General features: G+C 44.7%; 1 protein-coding gene across 4 annotated transcripts in view; it reads left to right on the top strand.

Moving 5' to 3' along the window:
* The window catches only part of LOC147893357 (Ku70-binding family protein), a 60,257-nt gene that overhangs the window by 23,363 nt on the left and 18,685 nt on the right, over positions 1-18,209 (top strand). For all 4 annotated transcript variants that reach the window (XM_087385857.1, XM_087385856.1, XM_087385855.1 and 1 more), the window contains exon 4: positions 14,866-14,949. In XM_087385857.1, the coding sequence (XP_087241983.1) occupies positions 14,866-14,949 (84 nt within the window). The remainder of the gene's footprint in view (positions 1-14,865; positions 14,950-18,209) is intronic.

Raw genomic sequence — 18,209 nt, 5'->3', positions numbered from 1 at the left:
TCTTGAGGCTTTTTGGCACCATATCAAGCGCTTTGACCTTCTGGATACTCTTTTCCAATAAATGTTTCTTGTATGGATGTCCTTGTTTGGTCTCACAGTGCCGATATTGCTCAAGTACTTTGCACTGGTCACCATACCAAGCGTTGTGACCCTTCTGGTGGCTTCCCATGGATTTGATTGTGTAAAAGGAGTGTTGTATAGTGGTATGGATTGAGTTAGTGAGGATGTGGGCTTTTCTGTGGAGTTGACTGTGTTGGGGAAAGAGTGTTGTATGGTAGTGTGGATTGAGCTTATGCGGAAGTAGGCTTCACCATAGATTTAATCTACTATGTGGTCAAAGTCATAATGGTAGTAGGGGAATGAAGTAGCATAGGGTTGATCTTTAAGATTTCATATTCTCTTCTAGTCGCGTCATAGCTTATCTATTGGGTGCGGGAAGCAATGGAAAGGGAGTGGAATGCAAGCGAACAAACAACAACTGAAGGAAAGCGAGAGTACTTACAAATGGATAAATGGATAATGAGAAAGTACAAAAGGGTTAGCCTATATGGCCCCCAAGTCAATGTGATGGTTGACCATTGAAGTCAACTCTATGAGTTGACCTGACCGGGGCTAAGTGCTAACAAATGGTATGGTAGAAGTATCCTGGAAACGTCTCAGGAATATCTATCATGGTTGCATATGTTCGTCCAAGATGGATATAGCAACCTATGATAGTACAGGGAGATCATCATCATGTAATAAATGGAGCCAAGTCTAGGGCAAGTTGAAAAGCCTCGAAATTGGGTTGCGGTAGAGCCTTCATGAAGAGATCTGCTAAGTTTTCCTCCCTGGGAACATAGGACAACTGTATGTCTCTAGCTGAATCAATGTGCTTTGTACGCGCATGAAACATTGGTTTATGTGCAACCGCCAAAGCTTTGGTTGTCAGTGTAGATGGTAGTAGAAGCTAGAAGCCGGCTGGCTGATGTCAAGATCTGCTAGAGCTAGACACACGTACTGTAGCTATGAAAGTTGCCGTGTACTCAGCTTCACAACTGGAAGTAGCAACTGTAGGTTGCTTCTTGCTGGACCCATGATATGCATGAAGATCCAAGCCTGAAACAGTTGCCACTGTGGGACACTCATGTCACAACAAATGAGGCAGCCCAAAGCGTGCTAATAAAGGGTGGCATCAAATGGGCACTCCCACATTCAGAGGAGAAACGGAAGCCAAGCTCCAATGGTGTAGAAACTGTCTTGCAATCCTCAAATTGGAAGCAGTCTAAGAGCTGTCCAATGTACTTGGACTGACTCATCATTATATCCCCCTCAATGCAAACTGGATGCCCAAGTAATAGTGCAATGAGCCCATGTCTAAGTAATAGTGCAATGGGCCCATGTTTGTCACTGCAAATGATTTCTGCAAATCAGCCTTGAAATCTGCAATTTTTAAGAGGATTAAAAATTCTGCAGCATCTTTTGGACTTAAAGAGTGGCCTTTGTAGGGCTGTTCTGAAGGCCGTGGGCTGTCAAGTATGCATGTATCTTGGCATACCATGCCGGGGTGCCTGCTTCAATCCGTAAAGGTCCTTTTCAGCCGGCAAACTTGATTTTCAGAACCTTTTGGCTCAAAGCCAGGTGGTAGAGTGACATAGACCTCTTCCTATAAATCACCATGAAGAAAGGCAGGCTTAATGCCCAACTGATGAACCTCCCAATGTCTGTGGGATGCAAGAGCAATGATGCACCGTATGGTCGTAATGGGTGAGGTGGGAGCAAAGGTCTCCTCAAAGTTAATGCTATGTTGTTGTGCGACCTCTTCCTGTAAATCACCATGAAGAAAGGCAGGCTTAACGTCCAACTGATGAACCTCCCAATGTCTGTGGGATGCAAGATCAATGATGCACCGTATGGTCGTAATGCGTGAGGTGGGAGCAAAGGTCTCCTCAAAGTTAATGCCATGTTGCTGTGCATATCCCTTTGCAACTAGGCGGGCTTTGAAGCGGTCAACGCTGCCATTAGCTTTCCGCTTGACGTTATAAACCCATTTTGTGCCTATAGCATGCTTGCCTGCCGGCAAGTCACACAACTCCCAATTGCCATTTGCATGAATGGACTCAAGTTCAGCTCTCATGGCTGTAGGAATATAAAAGGAAGAACTAGAAACTAGAAAACTAGAAGTAAAATTGAAAGACAGACAAAGAGTTACCTTGTAGATGAGTGTAGACAAGACACAAGCTAGATAGATAGATTGCAATGATGTGACCCATGAATATATGGGCCAAAGTACAAGACATAAAGCAAGAGTGCTTATGGGATAATTGTAGAGGTGCCACATGGCACACACTCAAGACACAAAGACTAGACTAGACTTAGACAAATGTAGACTAGGGAAATAGTACACTTAGTGTGCACTTATCTCCAACACCCTCCTTAAGTGAACACTAGGAGTAAGACAGAAAGACAAGACTAGAAGACAGACATAAAGACTGAGAGACAAGATAGAAGACATGACAGACAAAGATTCTGAGACACCCCTCCCTGCATGCTCAATTGCAAGGAAGGTCTCCCAGATGCAACTTGTAATCATTTCACTGTGAAATATAAAGAAATACCGAAAGGGGCGCCACGGTGTTTGGGGCCAATCGGGTGCACTTGTCTATGTCTGTTGAGCAGGGGCATTCTAGCCTCCATCCCTTTTTCAGTGGTTTTGTTTGTGAACAAATGGGTAAATGCCAAATGGTGATCATGCAATGGTTAATGGTTGTGATATATGCTTTGTGAGCTGTAAATAAGTGCTGAAGTGATTAAAGGTTTAGTTCCACTGCCCTCTAAGTGATTAGAGGCCAGTTTCATATACATATATATATGTATAGATATAGGGACTGCAAGATATGTGTCAATAGACTTTCCTTTATTGCATAACAAAGCAAAGTAACTACTGTAGCTCTCATCTGAATAGTAAGTGTCTCAACATCCAGTAGAAAAGGGAGATGGTATTAAGCAACTGACAATTCCCAATTTCTGGGGCAATCTAACAGCTCACAGGCCAGCCAAAAGGCCAGCCACCTCATCAGCCAAACAAGTGGCCAGAAAGACCAGCTGGTCTGGCCGACCAGAAGAGGGTTAAAGATGCAACTAGCGGATGCAATACCTAGATTTCAGGTTCTAGAAGACCTGGCAATCAGGCAGTACTGATGAGGTTGTAAAGTCTTGCAAGGCTTCCCCCCATACACCCAAGATCTAGTTCACACCGACGTACAGACCGCTAAGAAGGAAGTGATTGTGGAGTTTGATGCAAAGGTAAATAAGGCCGACGTTCAGCATATGGGGACTCCCTGAAGGATGGTACAAAGAGGAGGACTCTTTCAGCTACCCCTTAGCACATGTGAAAGCAGCCATGCCTAACATAGATTGGACAATTGATAAGGATGATGCTCTTGATGATGATGATGAACCCAGAGCAACTCATATCTTATAGGCTGAAGGTCATTCTTCTATCATTACGCTTAACTCACGGGATCTACGGGTCAAGCTTCTCCGACAATCCTACAAGTTGAAAGGAGCTAAGATATGGATAGATGAAGAACTTACACGAGCTCAATTGAAAAATAAGGTAGTGGAATCAACTAAGGTCAAGGCTGCTAGGAATGATGGGAAATGGGCAGTATACTGTGAGGGTGTAGCACTCATTAAAGACTAATTTCCAAGCCAAAAGACCCCTCAATATTAAACTGATGCATGGCCGATTATGTTTTCAAGCCGTAATGTAGGTACTCTAAATAATTGGAGCTGTTTTTTGCATTCCCTGGGAGCTGCCATGTGTCCTCCCTAAACAGATGTGCTAGATGTACTATAGGGTTTTTCTGTCCCTTAGACCTGCTGGTCTTCCATGGATGTTAATAGACTCTCTCTCTCTCTCTCTCTCTCTCTCTCTCTCCGCGTCCGTAGCTCGCCCCCTCGACCGCCTGTAGCTCGCCCCCTCAAGTGCTTGTAGCTCGCTTCCTTAGCCCAACTGTAGTAGCGCGAAGCTAGGTTAGATAAGAGGCAACCTTGGTTAGGTTAGGTTAACGGTTTTTTGTTTTGGGGGGGGTTGCTATTGATGTGTCCCTGGTTGCTGTTGGAGGCATTGGTTGCTGCTGGCAGTAACGGGAGCAACGGGGGCTGAAGGCTGAATGATGAATGGCAACGGAGGGAGACTGAACGGCAAATGACGATGAAGGGGAGGCGGGGAGAGAGAGAGAGAGAGAGAGAGAGAGAGAGAGAGAGAGAGAGAGAGAGACCATAGGTCTATGGGACAACAAAGAAACCTCCAAACTAATATAACTGATTTAGGAGGGCTATGTAGGGCTACACAGGAGCGTACGATAGAGAGGGCTATGCAGGGCTATGCAGGAGCGTACGATAGAGAGGGCTATGCAAGGCTATGCGGGAGTGTACGACGGAGAGAGAGAGAGAGAGAGAGAGAGAGAGAGAGAGAGAGAGTTTATGAATGTCCACGGGATATCATAGGTCTATGGGACAACAAAGAAACCTCCAAACTAATATAACTGATTTAGGAGGGCACAAGGCAGCTCTCAAGGAGTGCAAAGAGCAACTCCAAGTTATTTAGATTACCTACATTGTAGACTGAAATAAAAGAGATATAATCGGCCATAAATCAGTTTAAGACTAAGAGTCTTTTGATTTTGATTTAAATCCTTGATGAGGGCTATACCCTCACGAGATATTGTAACCAGCCTTTGATCACAAAGGGCGGTGTAACTGTCTCAACTATCTCACAAAACTGAAAATACAGCCAACTCAAAACATTGCCGTTGTCCACAAACAAATCTTAGAGCATAAAAATTCATTGTATAGCATCATTGAACCATTTAACAAAGGGAGGCTAGAATGCCCCTACTCAGAAGCATGAAGAGTGACACTTGTTGGCCCCAACACTTGGCGCCCCTTGCGGTATTTATATAATTACTGGTTAGCTCAAAAATACAAAGGGACTCCCTTTAAGAGCTCACCCGCAGGTGCAACCCCGTACAACACCAACCCGTGGTTGTGCTAGTGACCAACTCCCAGTGCTATTCCTTTGGTTCCTTTCAGTAGTCATGCATAATCACAAATAGATCAATCTGACAGCATGCGAAGTAATGCATTCATACATAACCAAGCCATTACTGAGCCCAAGGCTAGCCACTGCACCCCGAGGAAGAGAGTATCACAACCTCACAGGGCATCAAACCTTGCAGAAACTCAGTAAGAATGGCAGCAGCATAGAGTAGGAAGAGAAGGTAAGAATTCATCCAACAGGAAGAGCCTGTTTCAACCCAGAACAGCTCAAAAAGTAGGTTGAATAACAGACAGCAAACTTTGGTAGGAGGGAACTGCCTATGAGTGTCTTCCAGCACTAGAAAAGATCAGAAAAGAGAGCGTCCAGCAAGCTGTAGCAAATCTGCCATGAATGCGTCCACCAGAATGGAGTTTTCAGCCCACAAACACCTCAGAACTCAGGCGCCTTGCACCAGACGGCCAGGAGTGAGGCGTCCAAGAATATGGCCTTAGATGCAGGAAAGAAGAAATTCTGTCTCGAAGAAAGTGGAGAGAAGCTTTAAACACGGCCCAAAATGAAGCCATCCAGGTCCAGGAAGCATGCCAGCAACAGAGAGCGCCAAGGGGAGGAGAACTGTCGCGAAGAAAGCGCGAAAATCGACTTCAGCCAGCAAGAGGGAGGCTGCAAAAATCCGCCATGAAGAGAATGAGGCTGCTCTGGTAGGGGAGAAGTCTCAAATCAGCAAGGAAGGGAAAGGAAGGGCTCTAGGGCGAGGGACTTCCAGGGGGGACACCTAGGTGTCACAAGGCAAGGAGAGAAGCGACATGCAGACACATGTACAAAATGAGGCGTGGGATTTTAATGCCCCTAGGGGGTCAGATGGCACACCATGGCCCTAATGCTTGGGAACCAATGACCTTAGTTTGTAGGATCTCTAGGGGGTCAGTTTTTAAAGAATGACTCCATTGAACCAAACCAATGACCTTAGAAATTGAAACCACTCTAATAGCAGTAAGAGTTGCACTTACTGCACATGAAATCAGAGGTACCTTTTGGGCATTAACTAAGGTCCCTAGCCTGGTACCCTAGGCTAAATTCAGTGACAGTTAGTTTAAACACTTCACCATCACCATCACGTCCCCATGACATACCCCCCTCATGATACAACAAACTATCTTGTTTGCTGTCCCAAAATTACAGCAAATAGAAAAGGGTGTCACAATAGGCATAAACAGTCCATAATCAATAGTACAACATCACATGAAGTACCAAAAATACAGTGAATATACAGCAGGACTGCATATCCATCCGTATGGCAGTGTCTCAACCAGTTGGAGTGTCATGATCACTCAGCATAGAAGTCTCACGGTAGAAACACTAACAGCATCAGTGCCTTGGGTGAAACCGCAATGTCACCAAGCGACCTCTAGATATCCTGTGAGCCTGTCTGCACTGTGGGTGCGGAGGTGCTACCCCCCCAATGAGCACATGGTAATGCTCTAGACATGTGTTCTGGTGAACCGGCATGAGTTGCTACCGCAGTAGGCTCGAGACCAAATGCCTCAAGGTAGAGCTGTAAAACTTGTGGTGAATCTGCCAATTCACTCTCTTCCATCCAGATCGCATCGTTCGCAGGATAATTCTTGCACTTCACTTGATAGCGTTTGGCAACTCTACCATTAACTTTTCGTTCCTTATGTGCCACAATCTGCTCAGGAATCAAGAACTCATCTTGCTCATCAACTTTAGGTTGCTCTTCAACTGGCATATCCTGTGGCACTTCTCCATGAAAAGGCTTCAACAAGCTAACATGGAAAGCATTGTGGATGGTCCACCGCTTAGGTAACTTCAACCTGTAAGCTACCTCATTGATCTTGTCAAGAACTTGAAAGGGGCCGTAATACCTCATATTCAGCTTGGTGTACAGCTCTACGTTCCCTTTCTTGCTCCTGAGGCGTGTCTTAAGAAAACACAGCAACACCCACTCACCTTATGTGAAGACCAGGGTCCTGGGATGCTTATCTACAGCTCTTTTCTGCTTGTCCTGGCTACGTTGGAGGGCATACTTAACCTATTTATAGGCTGCCCGCAAGTCCTCCACATACTCATTTGCCACAAAAATCTTCTCCTTTGTATGCAAGATAGGGGGAACCTTTCTCGCTCCTTCCACTATTTCAAACGGTGCTTTACCCGTGGAAGAGTGCACTGTATTGTTTTATGCCTACTCAATCAGTGGCAAATACTGTTCCCACTGTGCTTTGTGCTCAGACACATAACAACACAGCAAATCCAAAGCTGTGGAATTTGCCTCTTCTGATTGACCATCAGACTGTGGATGATAAGAAGATGAAAACAGCAGTGAGGTACCCATGTCATCAAACAAACCTCTCCAAAACATGCTGGTCATCCATGGATCTCTATCGCTCACGATAGACTCAGGCATCCCATGATACTTGAAAACAGATTTTAAGAACTCCTTTGCCATCTGCTCGGAAGTAATGTTCTTCCTTATTGGAATGAAATGAGCCATCTTGCTGAATCTACAAATTATGGTCCAAATGCCATCATGACCAGAAGGAGTGCGAGGGAGATAAAAAACAAAATCCGTGGCGATACTCTGCCATGGTCTATCTGGTATAGGCAAAGGCTGAAGTAAACCGGGCTGTTTCTGCTTGTCATACTTCACCTTTTGACACGTGATGCATGTCCTGACATAAGCCTCAACATCCTTCTGTAGAGAAGGCCAATAAAAGTAGTGCTCTACTGCTTTGATTGTAGCCTCAATACCCCTATGCCGTGCATAGGCATGACTTTCAGTGAACACCTTATGCCTCAATGGCTGCGTTACACACAGCTTTCCATGCATTACCTGACACATGATGTCCTCCTGTTGTGCCGCACTCACCTTGTATGGTGGTCGGTTAGGTGGAGAACTGCCAGGAATGATATCAATGGTATGATCTTGTGGCTTCTCAGGATGTAACTCCTCTGGGAGTTCATTTGAAAAACAATCTTGAAACTGAATTAAAAACTCAGTTTGCTGTTTTTCTAGCTTGGAAAAGTTAGAGTTATCCTCAACTGGTTCTTTTTCTTTGACAAAAATCAAATACGCTGAAAGATGCTTTTTCATTACAGAAGAAATCGTCGAAGCGGATATAACTAGGACTGATTCCCCCTTCGAGTTTACATCTATGACTTGGGTTTTACCCCTATAAGTCAAGGTAAGCTTCTTATCATGAGTATCTATGATAGCATGCACATGGTACATCCAAGGCATCCCCAACAAAACATCACACTTAGGTAAAGGCATCACATAGAAATCTCACAGTCCACATATCCCTGAATGTGAATCCATAGCTTCCCTATGATAGGAGTGACAGGAGTACTAAGCTCCGGATTAGCCATGTTGGCCTCACAAAGAGGACCAATCTCCTCTGGTCGAAGACCCAATTGAGCTGCAAGTTCAGGAGTAATGAAATTTGCTTTGGCTCCTAAATCAAAGAAGTACAGACAATGCTGATCCCGTAGCTTGCCCCATGCTCTGCGTTCTTTCCTCTTATTGTTAGGACAATCTGCTGCCCTATGACCCGTCTCTTTGCAGAGAAAACACCTCCCTTCAGCAAACAACTTGTTCCTATCTTTAGGAGTGAGAGAAGAGGGCTGCTGTTTTCTCCTTTGTCCTGCCACAAAATTTGATTTAAGAGGGACTTTTCCAGCTTGCTGTGGTTTCTTTGGCTCCTCCTTGAAGCTGCTTTTGAAACCTGAGACTCTGCCCTGCATGAGTGAGTAAGCTGTGTTGGCATTCTCTATCAACCGTGACATGCTGGAAATGTGTCTTGGTGCAATAGTCCCTCAACTCTTTGGGAAGACCACAACAATACTTTTCAGCTTGCTTTGAAATGGGGGACTGTTCTTTAAGAGCTCATAGGTAAAAGCACATCCCAAAACTTCTTGTTGTAATCTTCTAGATTCCTGCATTCCGTAGCATTCAAGTTATGCCACTGAGTCATGACATCCACTTCAAAAGTAGTGGTGAGCCATGCGGCTGAGAATGCCTTTTTAAGTTCAACCCAAGTAGCAGGTGTTTGGCCCTGAAGGAGAAAGTTAGACCACCACTGCATGCATCACCCTTAAGGAATGTGGTTGCCTTCCTGATTTTCGAGGACTCCCTGAAGTATCCTCCAGCAAAAGCCAAGTCAAATTGCTGCAAGAAAGTAAGAGCCTTCATCCTATCCGCATGACCATTGAAGGTCTCAAACTTCACTGCTGCCCCCCCTTCCTTATAGTCCTTCATCTTGAGCCTGGGCTCATAGCCAAGGGGCTGCAGATAAAGAGGCTGTTGTCCTTGGGGTCCTTCTGTAGCTTGAAGAACACCCCCCACAGCTGGGTTTGGAGGCACAGGTGGTACTGGCTGAGTGTGTGACATCATGGGACTGCCTCCGTGCAGTCCAGGCTGTATCCCCACATTAGCATACAAAGAATTTGGGGCTGGCTGTGAGGTCATGGCCTGAAATATGGATCCTCCTCCAAAGTGTGTAGGCTGAACCGCATATTGTGATTGGGCTTGCTGCCCTTGCTGCACATTCTGAGCATTGCTACCATGCTTATTCCCATTTGGTCCCTGCCTCTGTGGCACTACCACTGGTGTCGGTGGCTCTGATAGTGGCTGTACCACTGGTGTCGGTGGCTCTGGTAGTGTCTATCCCACATGCATTTGTGTACCCTGAATGGGCTGTGCCTCTGCCCTCGGCATCAAAGCAGGATTATGCACAATCTCAGCAAAGCTCTGACTGAGCTGAGTCAAAACTTGCAACACAAAAGCCATCTGTGTTTGCATTACTGCTATAGCATTTGCCTGTACACTTGGGTCAACACCCAATGCAACTGTACCCACAAGATTTTGCACTTGTGGAGCTGGCTGCCCCAATGCATCAACTTGGAACATTCTGCCCTTCATGGGCTGCATCTTGCATTCTTATGCCGGGTTGTGCTCCCTGTTGGTAAACTGAAAGGAAAGAGTAGAGTGAACACAAATTCAGAATAGTTGCATATAGAATGAAGAAGAGTGAGGTCCTTATATAGGCACCTCTTACATGCTCACTGACATCACTGATGACTTCAGAGCTCCACAATCATCTCCTCAATCTGCTCCTAGATTCTCTCAATCATCCTATGTGGCTTACCACCACCTAACTGTGCTTATGGGCACCTAACTGTGCCTCTAGCACTCACACATAGAAACCTAACTGTGCCTCTAGCACCTAACTGTGTTAAAAAAAAAAAAGTTGGTAAACTGAAAGGAAAGAGTAGAGTGAACACAAATTCAGAATAGTTGCATATAGAATGAAGAAGAGTGAGGTCCTTATGTAGGCACCTCTTACATGCTCACTGACATCACTGATGACTTCAGAGCTCCACAATCATCTCCTCAATCTGCTCCTAGATTCTCTCAATCATCCTATGGCTTACCACCATCTAACTGTGCTTATGGGCACCTAACTGTGCCTGTAGCACTCACACATAGAAACCAAGGTGTGCCTGAGGCATACACCTTGATATATCCCAACAAACCCCCCCTCAAGGGAATGCCTCAGGCTATGTCAAGGATACAGCTAGCACAAGGTGTCTCATGCCATCTCATGGTGGTCATGGATCTATCAATGGCTAGGATCTCAAGCTAGCAAGGGTTCCCATGGGTGTAAGGTAAACAAAAGGGATACAAAAGACCTTCCAATGGTTATCTCCCCTGCATGTACATGCACACAATGTCTGCAGGAGGTACCATGGAGCAAAACACATCATAAGGTGATCAGAGGTGTTTACAAAGACACACAAAACATAATAGTTTATTTCATTCTTTTTGGAGGACTATCCAGGCTGAGTACCTTGACTCAACATAAAAAGAGAGATCTGGAGCATACATAGAGATGATTTAAAAAGCATAATCTTCAAAGGATGCCTCATCTTGTGGAGGCACATCAACTGAAAGTAGATTGGCAGTTTCTGTCTTTGAAGTTGCTTTCTTTTTGGCTCTGCAAAACTTCTCATGATGATTGTTTTTGCCACAGTGTTTGCATGGATTGATTTTAAAGCAGTCCTTTGAGAGGTGATTTGTCTTTCCACAATGATTGCAAGGTGTAAACTTGCCCTTCTGGATTTTTATGGCATAAGTTGTGTCATTGCCTTTCCTGAGCTCCATGTGCCTTTCTTCTTCTTGGAGAGCAGAGATAATACCTTCAAGATTAGGATTAGGAAGATTTTTCAAAGTGGTAACAATATGATCATAATCTTCAGGCATACTCTTAAGCAACACTGCCATAGCATTATCTGTAGTGATAGGAGAGTTGATAGAAGCAAGTTGAGTCATAAGACTCCGCATGTAATTGACATGGGCTGCCAAAGGAGTGCCACTAACCATCTTCAATTCAAAGAAAGAGATTTTAAGTGATAATTTTGAGATGTGAGAGCTAGCACTATGCCAAGCTTCTGAAGGAGACTCTAAGTTAGAGATGTGATGAATATAATGATCTCCTAAAGCAAGAGCAATGATACCATATGCTTTCTCCTCTCTAGCGGGATCCCTTGCTGGGAGTGTCGGAGCTGAGGATTCTCCAGCATTGGAGGCTGTAGAAGAAGAAGTTGAAGTCGGTTTGACAAGTCCCCAGAGGTTTTCCCTTATCAATGCAAATTTCACCTTCATCTGCCATGTGTGGAAGCCCTTTCCATTGAACTTATCTATATTCAATATCGTAGCCATGAGAGGGTCTAACCCAGGTATTGGGCATTGTCTTCTCTCTTAGAAGGCTAGAATAACAACTGAAAGGCCTTAAAATATAAGCATTTAATGTAGCAAAGACTAGTGACCAAATTTCAATCAATGATGCTTTTTCTTACATGCTTCACAGAGGTGGCTAAATGAAAGCTTTCCAATCAAAACCATGTATAGCAACTCAAAGCAAAGCTGAAGCCACAGTTGTACTGATGCTATTGAAAACTTCAAAAAACTCATAAATGCTAAAGTAGCATCTTATGTAGCATCACCTTCAAAAACTTGTCAAAACTGTCAAAAACAAAGGACTGAACTTGGAGGGCTTGTATCTCACTCTCACACATAGAAACCAAGGTGTGCCTGAGGCATACACCTTGATATATCCCAACACTCCCCTTATTTGTGGCTTTGGCTCAGACTCTGAGTCTGCATCATAGCCAAGCCTTATATGCTCCATATCCAAAAGCAATGGATGGCTTTACCAAAATCAGCAACTGCTTTCTCTAGCCAAGCTGCCCAGGGACTCCTGTGGATGATTTGATGAGGGTCCCGGCAAGTGAACCACTGTAACCGGCCTTTGATTACAAAGGGCGGTAACTGTCTCAAATATCTCACAAAACTGAAAATACAGCCAACTCAAAACATTACCATTGTCCACAAACAAATCTTAGAGCATAAAACTTCACTGTATAGCATCATTTTTAACAAAGGGAGGCTAGAATGCCCCTACTCAGAAGCATGAAGAGTGACACCTATTGGCTCCAACACTTGGCCCCCCTTGCGGTACTGGTTAGCTCAAAAATACAAAGGGACTCCCTTTAAGAGCTCACCCGCAGGTGCAACCCAGTACAACGCCAACCCGTGGCTGTGCTAGTGACCAACTCCTAGTGCTATTCCTTTGGTTCCTTTCAGTAGTCTTGCATAATCACAAATAGATCAATCTGACAGCATGCGAAGCACTGCATTCACAGATAACCAAGCCATTACTGAGCCCAAGGCTAGCCACTGCGCCCCCAGGAAGAGAGTATCACAACCAGTGCCTCAATCCTCTCCCGGGCCAACGGCAGGGCATCAAACCTTGCAGAAACTCAATAAGAATGGCAGCAGCATAGAGTAGGAAGAGAAGGTAAGAATTCAGCCAACAGAAAGAGCCTGTTTCAGCCTGGAACAGCTCAAAAAGTAGGTTGAATAACAGACAACAAACTGTGGTAGGAGGGAGCTGCCTATGAGGGTCTTCCAGCACCAGAAAGGATGAGAAAAGAGAGCGTCCAGCAAGCTGTAGCAAATCCGCCATGAATGCGTCCACCAGAATGGAGTTTTCAGCCCACAAAACACCTCAAAACTCAGTGTGCCTTGCACCAGACAGAGGCTAGGAGTGAAGTGTCCAAGAATATGGCCTCAGATGCAAGAAAGAACTTCTGTCCCGAAGAAAGTCGAGAAAAGCTTCAAAAATGGCCCAGAATGGAGGCGTCTAGGTCCAAGAAGCATGCCAGCAACAGAGAGCGCCAAGGGGAGGAGAACTGTTGTGCGAAGAAAGCTCGAAAATCGACTTCAGCCAGCAAGAGGGAGGCTGCAAAAATCCGCCATGAAGAGAATGAGGCTGCTCTGGTAGGAGAGAAGTCTCAAATCAGCAAGGAAGGGAAAGGAAGGGCGCTAGGGCCTTCTAGGGACTTCTAGGCGTGACACCTAGGTGCCACAAGGCAAGCAGAGAAGCCACATGCAGACACATGTACAAAATGAGGCGTGGGATTTTAATGCATCTAGGGGGCAGATGGCACACCATGACCCTAATGCTTGGGAACCAATGACCCTAGTTTGTAGGATCTCTAGGGGGTCAGTTTTTAAAGAATGACCCCATTGAACCAAACCAAGGACCTTAAAAATTGAAACCACTCTAATAGCACTAGGAGTTGCACTTATTGCACATGAAATCATAGATGCCTTTTGGGCATTAACTAAGGCCCGTAGCCTGGTACCCTAGGCTAAATTTAGTGACAGTTAGTTTAAACACTTCACCATCACCACCACGTCCCCGTGACAGACACTGTCCATTTTCCTTCTTTCCTAGCAGCCTTGACCTTAGCTAGTTCCGTTGCTTTTTGGGCTAGTTGGGCTCGTGTGAGTTCTCCGGCTATCCAAATCTTAGTACCTTTCAGCTTGTATGATTGGCATAGAAGCTTTAATTGTATATCCCTTGGACTAACTGTGAGTACAACATGTCCATTGGAATTATGAATATTAGTCACGGAATCCTTGTCATCGTGTCCCGCGCATTTAATGCTAGAGTAGCTACTTTGATGTTTGCTAAAGTCTTATTGTAGGAGTCCTCAACTTGAACCAACCTTCTGGAAGCCCCCCAATCCTAATCTCCAATGCATTCTCTCGTGTTCCTTGATTTCTGCTTGGATATCAGTCTTGCTTGCCTTTGTGTCTGTCTCTACAATCACTTCTTTTTTAATGTTTTGTACCTCAGCTTGTACAAGATCCTTCGCTGTAGAAAGTAGTTGAGGGTTAGGAGGGGAAGCCTTGTATGTTTGCATTGCTTCATCAGCCACGTCCTGTTTTTCAAATGCTTCGAGAGCTTGTACTCGAGCTGTGAGAGCGTCTACTTGTCGCTGTGGATCTCTCACGTTTTGTTGTAGAAAATAAATCTGATCGTACTGTCCAAGGATAGGTCGGTCAAAACCACCTTGATAGTATGTCTTTGCGTAGGGAGAGGGTTTCTTGGCGGTTGAGGAATAAAGAGGTTTCCTTGTAGAAGTTGGTGGTGTTGGGGTTACAATAGAGGGAGATTTCGAAGATAGTCAAGCCATTCCATTTGAGCCATATCTACAAGTCACCCTCTAGCTGAAGCTAACCCCCAAGCTGGGATGGGTTTCAAACCCAGCTTGGGGTTAGGGGATGGAGAGAGAGTCTTTGACGGAGAAGTAAACGGGCTGACTACAAGCAACGACAGCTAGCTACGAACGGGCTACAAGTGGAGAGGGCTACATAGGTGCACCGTGAGAGAGAGAGAGAGAGAGAGAGAGAGAGAGAGAGAGAGAGAGAGAGACTAAACTTGTCATTACAGATTCGAGCTGGAAATATGAGTGGAGATTGCAACTTTAAGCGAGAGTTATTGCGAGGATATTTTGAAATTCGAAAGCATCATCAGGTATGCTTATCAAGAAAAGGATGGCTTGGTGTAGGTTTCATGATATGCCATTTGTATATCAATCAAAGCAAGGTGTGAAGGAGCTTCCAAATATTCGTGAGAAATGTTAAGATTCAAGGAGCAAGTGCTTTAAATGTGCTAGCATTGGAAATTTGTGGGCCAAAAACTATTGTAGGTCCTAAGTTAATAGCGATGAAAAACAAAGGTGCATGCATACAAAGAATAAGAAAGAAACGCTTTGTGAAATGCAAAGACTATATTTGTTCAGGAGAGTTGGAAAGTCAATGGATATAGGCAAAATTAGCTGGTTCATTTTCTATAATATTGTGTCATTTGAACCTCTCATTGGGAGGAATGAAACTCCTTTGAATAAAGAAACTTGCAGCTTCACAAATAAAAAACACAGCAAATGCTAATTTGAATTGCATGCACTTAAGAACATCCTGGAATTTACTGCGACTTCAATCTGTCTTATGAAATTGCAATTGAGACTGAAGCGATGGAACTAGGACTAGAACTACAGTGATTGGAAGTGGGGTGAGTTAGAATTGAGAGAGAGAGAGAGAGAGAGAGCGCATCACTAGAGGCAAGAAATAAGGGCTGCCCCCCCCAAGGTCATTATTGCAATAGAAAACTGTTTACAAGCTGGCTCACAGTGGAGCATGAATCTGATACAACTCGATTTTTGATACGAATAGGATAGAAGATCACTAATTTATTAACTGGGGGGAGCCATGCTATTTTTGGCTTTGCCTAAAAGCTGGAGCTTTCAGCCAGTAAAAGTTGGCTGAATTTCGTTTTTCTCAAGGAGGGCCCACCAGAAAGCTGAAATTGCCTTTTGCCCCATGTGGGCCCTTCCTAAATGCTGGTCGTCCACCTTGGCACACTTTTCCCTTAAAACGTGGGGACTCTTCAAGGTCATGCAATAAATAAACAATATGCAACACACTTTAACCCATTAGAGGTTAGCTAATGTATGCATTCTACTTCTTGGACTGATCCCCTTGGACTAAATCAACTTTCTTGGACTAGAGTCAATAATAAAAAGATTTCTCATTATTTATTGGGATCAATTTGGTGACATCCTCTCTACTTCTAATCTGTTGCCTCAACTAAAAAGCTTCTTGGTACAAGTGCAAAACTTGTGCATACTCTGAGGAAAACTCCTCATCCACCCAATTGGCATTAGTGCCGAATAGTTCTTGAACTTGATAAGGTACTTGCGGTGGGTAACCGTGCCTCTGGGCCCTTTTTTCTCTGTGTGGTGCATAATCTATTTTGGTTGGAGGTCTCGTTTATCTCTTTCACATCAAGTTTATTACCAAGAGGCTTAATTGCAATTAACCAGAGAACCACAGAGCTAACTATGGTCAGAGAGTGTTGACTTTGATCAACGAGACTTGGCATGCACCAAGAGGGTTAACTACAGTTAACTGAGTTGTGCCAAGAGGGTTAACTACAGTTAACCGAGTTGTGCCAACTTCGGCCATAATTAAGGCGCCTCGACCGTTGGTCAGAGCCCCCTTAATTATGATCAAGAGCGTTTACTCCGGTCAACCAACGAAAAAATATATATATAAATATATATTTGTTATGTGCGCACATGTGTTTAGTGGGGACGCCCACATTGACTAGAATCTAGGAGGACGTTCGTGTGACCAAGTGCTTCTGAAACCGGCCTCTAATCACTCAGAGGGCAGTGGAACTAAACCTTTAATCACTTCAGCACTTATTTACAGCTCACAAAGCATATATCACAACCATTAACCATTGCATGATCACCATTTGGCATTTACCCATTTGTTCACAAACAAAACCACTGAAAAAGGGATGGAGGCTAGAATGCCCCTGCTCAACAGACATAGACAAGTGCACCCGATTGGCCCCAAACACCGTGGCGCCCCTTTCGGTATTTCTTTATATTTCACAGTGAAATGATTACAAGTTGCATCTGGGAGACCTTCCCTGCAATCGAGCACGCAGCCCCAATTCACTAAGCCTTCGCAAGGCTTTCAAGCATATAACACCATCACATAAGTGCACTTAATCCGTAGGCTCAACCCAAAGGCATTCTCTTTTCCGAGTGCAATTCCATTGGCTGTCCAGATGCAATCACACTGCACCCCAGCTGCACTCTCTTTGAGTGGTTTCCAGATGGCATTCACAAAGCTTTTTAAAGCTCCAAAATAAAATCAGCAAAGTACCCAACCAAAGAATGACTCATGTAGCACTGCCTGGGCACCTGTGAGCCAAGAAAGAGGCGGCACACGAGGCCAACCAATAGCTTATGGCAAAAAGAAATTGCAGTAGCAAAATCACAACTCACCAAGCCCTGAAGACTCGAACCAAGTCCTCAATCGCCAAGAGGACATAGTAGCTAATGCCCAATTGCATTCTCAGCCAAAGAGGAGTGCAAAGGCATGAAGAAAGAGCATTTACAAGAGCCGACCAGCAAGAATTCCATTGAAAAATGCGAAAAGAAGCACTTCTGTCGCGAAGAAGTGGGAGTTCTTGGGCTCAAAAGAAGCGTGCTTCAGAGAGGAATGCATTGAGAAGGTTTTGGAGAAGTTTCATCGCCGGAAAGTCCTCCAAAACTGAGAAAAACCAGTCAACCAGCGCGTCGGACCACTCGAAATTCAACAGAAAGCTGTAGCTTTGCAAGAGGAGAGGCCCAGGAGGCGGTAGAAGAAAAAAGGTCCAGAAAAAGCCACTTTTGCAAATTCGACCAGCAAAAGAAGTGCTCAGCTCTGCCCGTTCTACCAAACGCACGGAGGGAAAAGCATATCACTACGAAGGGGAGGCAGAGCGGAAGCCATCGGGCCAAACGGAAGTCGAGGAATCCAAACGGGTGAGGAGTTATGAAGAAAAACGGAATTCAGCTGAAGGAGGCTGAAAAACCAGTCCAAAATCTCAACAAAGGGAGAAGATGAGAGAGAAAACCACACATGTGAAGTTTAGAAGACCCAGGAAGGTCCAGGAATGGCAAAGGAGCATGTAGAAGGCACTAGAGCCACCTGGAACTCTAGGGGGGCCACTGAAGGTACATGGCCCTCTAGGGGGCCCATTAAAAATGCCCCATCATCATTTCCCAACAACCACTCTTTTAATTCCTTGGAATGCCTTTGGGCCTAGGGATTAATTACGCTTATGTGCTAGGCACCATGCCGCGTTTAATTACACATTATTAAGCCCACGCTTGGACTTTTAAAACCAAAGTTGTCACGGTCTTGTAGTACATTAAAGTACCTAGAATTTCACGC

Source organism: Dipteris shenzhenensis, chromosome 15 (genome assembly GCF_047967505.1).
Source record: "Dipteris shenzhenensis isolate YYH24624 ecotype China chromosome 15, Dip_SZ_1.0, whole genome shotgun sequence".
NCBI classification, from domain to species: Eukaryota; Viridiplantae; Streptophyta; class Polypodiopsida; order Gleicheniales; family Dipteridaceae; genus Dipteris; species Dipteris shenzhenensis.
This window is presented reverse-complemented; position numbering and strand designations above follow the sequence as displayed.